At 44.4% G+C, this 5,827-nt stretch overlaps 1 protein-coding gene across 1 annotated transcript; it reads left to right on the top strand.

The window, feature by feature from the left end:
• The first annotated feature begins 265 nt into the window (after nucleotides 1–265).
• Nucleotides 266–5,579, top strand: LOC125222594 (homeobox-leucine zipper protein ANTHOCYANINLESS 2). Its single transcript, XM_048125298.1, has 9 exons — nucleotides 266–1,069; nucleotides 1,150–1,370; nucleotides 1,494–1,611; nucleotides 1,711–2,334; nucleotides 2,425–2,526; nucleotides 2,619–2,831; nucleotides 3,748–3,922; nucleotides 4,006–4,376; nucleotides 4,842–5,579. The coding sequence occupies exons 1-9, from the start codon at nucleotides 887–889 to the stop codon at nucleotides 5,178–5,180; spliced, it is 2,346 nt and encodes a 781-aa protein (XP_047981255.1). The 5' UTR covers nucleotides 266–886; the 3' UTR covers nucleotides 5,181–5,579.
• Nucleotides 5,580–5,827: the final 248 nt, after the last annotated feature.

Below are 5,827 nucleotides of genomic sequence, written 5' to 3'. Positions count from 1 at the left end.
CAACTGGACGGTGAATAGAAAATAGTGATTTCTATTTTTACTACTTATCTGTTTCTTTATATAAAAAAGAAGTCAAAATATTCACTGCCGTCACATAAAATGGAAAAGAGAAATGAATCAAGACAAGAGGAAAAAATGAAAAAATAAAGATTAGATGATTATTAGTGTGTGTGAAATGAGAAATAGTCAACCGACCCCTTTTCAGAGCTCTTCCGCTCGTACATATATGTGTGGGCTTCCAAGACTCCACACAGTCACACTATTATTGCATCTTTTATCTCTTCACTCTCTCTCTCTCTTCAATTGTTGTTTTCTTCTCCTTTTCTGAGCCCAAAAATACAAATCCCTTTTCAGCCCTTTTTCTCCCTCTCTATCTCTCTTTTGTTTTCCTGCTTTTGTTGCACATGATAAGTTGCTTTCCTGCAAGTCAAGCATGCAGATATTGAGATAACTGTGAACACCATGAAAAGCCCCTTGTTTTAAAACTAGGTCTTTCTTCCCCAATTTCCTCATCCCATTTGAAAAAGGTTGAATTTTTTTTGGTGGGAGGGTTCTTGATTTAGGGGAGAAGAGAGAGGGATAGAGAAGGAAGAGCTAAGCAGCAAAAAACACAAGGGTTTTTCTTTGCTTGCCTTCTTTCTCTCTCTTTCTCTCACTAAAATCACCACACAGAGAGAGGCAGCAGGAGACATTTGGATTTGGGCCTTGTGTCTCTTCTACCTCTCTTCTTCTTCCTTCTTCTTTCGTTTTGACTTCCTGCAAAAAAAAACACTGTACATTTCATATTGAAACATTTTCATATATTTGTCTCTCTCCATCTCTTTGGCTTCTTTCCTGGTCAGTCCAAACGTTGCGAGGAAAATCTCAAAAGAGGGATTTTTATTTCATGAATTTTGGGGATTTTCTTGATAACAATTCTTGTAGTGGCGGCGGCGCAAGAATTGTTGCGGATATACCTTACAACAGTAACAACAGCATGCCCGCCGGCGCAATCGCTCCGCCTCGCTTCCTCGCGCAGTCTCTCTCTTCCAAGCCCATGTTCAACTCCCCCGGCCTCTCTCTAGCCCTTGTAATAATCTCTCTTAACACTTGTATTTCTCTCTCTATATTTTGTATGTGTGTGTTTAATGTTTGTGTCTGTGGCGGCAGCAAACGGGGATGGAGGGGCAAGGGGAGATGGCGAGGATGGTGGAGAACAATGAGCTGAGCAATGTTGGTGGGAGAAGGAGCAGAGACGAAGAGCACGACAGCAGATCTGGCAGCGGCGACATGGACGGCGCATCCGGCGATGATCAGGACGCTGCCGACAAGCCGCCGAGGAAGAAGAGATACCACCGACACACTCCTCAGCAAATCCAAGAGCTCGAGTCGTACGTCTCTCTCTTCTTATTTCCAAGAAACCCTCTTTTGTTTGATTATGATGCCAAAGATTGCTTTTTTCTTTCTGGGTTTTGTTTTGATTTTGTGTTTGTTGTTTGTGGCGTCTGATTCAGTCTGTTCAAGGAGTGCCCCCACCCTGATGAAAAGCAAAGATTGGAGCTTAGCAAACGCCTTTGTCTCGAAACTAGACAGGTCAAATTCTGGTTCCAAAATCGACGCACTCAGATGAAGGTATTCACTAATCAATTTTTAATTAATCAGTAGTATGTGTTTTTTTAATGGGGGTTGAACTCATAGAATTTGGGGTTTATGATGCTTTGATTGTTGCAGACGCAGCTCGAGCGGCACGAGAACTCGATTCTCCGGCAAGAAAACGACAAGCTCCGGGCGGAGAACATGTCGATAAGGGAGGCGATGCGCAACCCCATCTGCACAAACTGCGGTGGCCCCGCCGTGATCGGCGAGATATCTCTCGAGGAGCAGCACATCCGGATCGAGAACGCCCGCCTCAAGGACGAGCTCGACCGCGTCTGCACCCTCGCGGGGAAGTTCCTCGGCCGCCCCACCCCAAGCTTGGAGCTCGGGGTGGGAGGCAACGGCTTCACCCCCCTAAACACAGTCATCCCCTCCGATTTCGGGGTGGGGATTGCCAGCCCCCTCCCTGTGGCCACGCCCAAGGCCGCGGGGATGAGCGTGAACCCGATGGAGAGGTCGATGTACTTGGAGCTCGCATTGACAGCCATGGATGAGTTGGTGAAGATGGCTCAAAGTGATGAGCCACTTTGGATTAGGGGCTTGGATGGTGGGAGGGAGATGTTGAATCAAGAAGAGTACTTGAGAGGCTCCTCTCCCTGCATCGGGATGAAGCCGAACGGTTTCGTCACCGAGGCTTCTAGGGAGACCGGGATGGTCATCATCAACAGCTTAGCTCTCGTTGAGACATTGATGGACTCTGTGTGTGAAAATAAAAATCCAATCTTTAACTTGAATTTCTTGTTTTTCTTGAATCTTGAACATTTTGATTGATATTGTGTGTTTTGACAGAACAAATGGGCAGAGATGTTTCCTTGTTTAATTGCAAGAACCTCAACTACAGAAGTGATCTCTAGTGGCATGGGAGGAACAAGGAATGGTGCACTTCAACTGGTAATAACAAAACCATTACTTAACAATAGGCCATTGTATATGTTGTGCTAAATTAGAACTATGTTGGTTGATTATCTTGTGTTACAATTTAGATGAATGCTGCAATTCAAGTTCTGTCGCCGTTGGTGCCGGTGAGGGAGGTGAACTTCCTCCGGTTCTGCAAGCAGCACGCCGAGGGCGTGTGGGCCGTCGTGGACGTGTCGGTCGACACCATCCGTGAGGCTCACGTCGGGGCAGCGTTCCCAAGCAGCCGGAGGCTCCCCTCCGGTTGCTTGGTGCAAGATATGCCTAATGGCTATTCCAAGGTAAATAATTTTGCCACTTATTTCAATTTCCATAAAAATTAAATCTTGCACATTTATTGAGTTTCAAGGGTTGGTGCATATGTTTTAAATTGAGTTTGTTGGAGCAACTGCACCACTAAGTTGGTTACATTTAATTGAGGAATGATACCACCTACACACACTCACTCAAGAATGTATCTATCTAAACTTGGTTGTTTTGTTGAAGATTCAAGAAAATCTAATCACTCCACCTAAATTCAACTATTATTATTAAATAATGGTAGACAAGAATAAGATGCTTCTCGTGAGACTAATATGAAAAATTGAGGCAGTCGAGGGGGCTTAAAATAATGAATGGAAGCCTCTATTACTCCTATTTTTGCGCCTTGGGACACATTAATTTTCGTATGATTTTAGTATAATTAAACCTTGGTAGAATAAAACTAAGCATAATTTGATGTTTCTATTCCAATTTCAGATGCTGTCTCGATCCACACTATTTTTTTTTTAATTATTATTAATAGAGACGACTGTATATTACCTGGTTCCAGCCTCATCATGTCTTCATTTTTCTACTCAAAATCAAATGACACTACTATTTAGTCAAATCCCAAGACTGATTTTTTGATTTGTCACGTGACATGCAGCATCTAATCTATTCTAAAACCCCAAATTTTGTCAAAAAAAAATACAGTCTTTGTACGTATCTCCATGTCTCCTTACCTCGACCCACCAAATCTTGCAGAATTTTGTGTTGCCTGTAATTTCGTATGCTATGCTTGTAATTATTTGTCTCTAATTATTGTACTTGCAACCACTATAGCAAAAATAATTTTGTGGGGTTACATTTTTTCTTTTGAATATGGGTCCTCTAACTTTCTTACATTTATCACGAGGGCTATTATTTGAGACTTATATGGCAATGTATCACCCATAGGTTACATGGGTGGAACACATCGAGTACGACGAGAGCGTCGTCCACCAGCTCTACCGACCCCTCGTCAGCTCCGGCATGGGCTTTGGCGCCCAACGCTGGGTGGCCACCCTCCAACGCCAATGCGAGTGCCTCGCCATCCTCATGTCCTCCACCGTCCCCGCCCGGGACCACTCGGGTACGTAGGGCCTCCCTCATTCGCGTCTTTCTGATCGCACGTTTAATTTTATATAAAAATGACCCGATTTCCGTCACGTGCAGCGGCGATCACGGCGGGCGGGAGGCGGAGCATGCTGAAGCTGGCGCAGCGAATGACGAACAACTTCTGCGCGGGTGTGTGCGCGTCGTCGGTGCACAAGTGGAACAAGCTGAGGACCGAGAACGTGGACGAGGACGTGCAGGTGATGACTCGTAAGAGCATAGACGACCCCGGGGAGCCGCCCGGGATCGTGCTGAGCGCCGCCACCTCCGTGTGGCTCCCCGTGTCTCCTCAGAGGCTCTTTGACTTCCTCCGCGACGAGCGCCTGAGGAGCGAGTGGGACATACTCTCCAACGGTGGGCCCATGCAGGAGATGGCCCACATTGCCAAGGGCCAAGACCATGGCAATTGCGTCTCTCTCCTACGCGCTAGTGTAAGTCCCCTCATTCATCTAGTGAAAATTCGGATCATTAAATTATTTATTTATATATTTCCAATTTTAAAGGTGTTTAATTTTACTATCAAATAGTAGTCCAATGTGAAAATAATAGAGACGGAAATAGGTAAAATGACGCATGTGCCCATGAGATCTCAGCGAATCAGAACAGGAAAGGGATATGATTAGCTAGGCCAATTTCGGAAATTGGAATTATGTATAAGGACAAATTTGTCCTATATCTCAGCCTCTACATAATATTTTGTAGATATTATTAAATATTACTAAAAGTCAAAAAGATTTTGACTTTTAATGTCATGACATCCCTCACGACTTTTTCTTTCTTTATTCGAAACGTCAATTTACCGAGTTGACCAAGTTAGCCCTCGTGAGTGAAACTTACACATCACCTTTTTACTATACCATATCTGATCAGGGTCAATTTCGTAATTTTACTCGCAGGCCGTGAACTCGAACCAGAGCAGCATGCTGATACTTCAGGAAACCTGCATCGACTCGGCCGGTTCGCTCGTTGTGTACGCGCCGGTGGACATCCCCGCGATGCACGTGGTGATGAACGGCGGGGATTCGGCCTACGTGGCGCTGCTGCCGTCGGGGTTCGCGATCGTTCCGGATGGGAATGGGTCGGGCGAGGAGGGGTCGCTGCTGACGGTGGCGTTTCAGATTTTGGTGAACAGCCTCCCGACGGCGAAGCTGACGGTGGAGTCGGTAGAGACGGTGAATAACCTAATCTCCTGCACCGTTCAGAAGATCAAAGCCGCACTGCAATGCGAGAGCTGATTTGTTTGTATTTTGGTGAAAATTTTAGTTTTATCTATTTTTTGTGTGAGCCAACATTTTTAACTTTTGCTTTTATGGGTTTTTTTTTTTGTTAAGAAAGAATTCAATTAGGTGGTTTGAAAATGCGAGGGCTTGATGTAATTTGAAAATGGTTTGTTAATTTGTCTAGCTACTCGAAGTGTAATGACTTGAAATTGAGGGGGTGAGTCAAGAACGAACCGCGCTCGAGTGTGGTGGCGGTGTTGGTGGTGGGAGGCGGCAGCCCCACTGCGGTGTGGCGGCGGTATCAGCAAGGGTGGCGGTTCGGGTATTGACTCAGATGTTTTGCCCCTTGACTTGAGTTTGTGTGGAATGGATTTTTTCTATATAGTAAAAACTGGTTTTCATTTATTTTTACCATTGTTGTGTTCAAGGTGAATGTTTCTCTACTACTTGCATTTATTGTTATAAATTCGGATGTTGTAGTTATTGCAGTATACAAATTTTAAGTGAAAAATTGTGAGTAAACATTGTAAAATTTGGTCAATATTTTGCTTGGTATGCAACTTTAAAAATTGTTTGGGAAAGGCATGCAGTTTAATTTATTTGGAGTTATTTTATGAGAAAAATATGCGGGTAATGTGGTGTATACGTCTTTTAAATTAATG

Source organism: Salvia hispanica, chromosome 4 (genome assembly GCF_023119035.1).
Source record: "Salvia hispanica cultivar TCC Black 2014 chromosome 4, UniMelb_Shisp_WGS_1.0, whole genome shotgun sequence".
NCBI classification, from domain to species: Eukaryota; Viridiplantae; Streptophyta; class Magnoliopsida; order Lamiales; family Lamiaceae; genus Salvia; species Salvia hispanica.
This window is presented reverse-complemented; position numbering and strand designations above follow the sequence as displayed.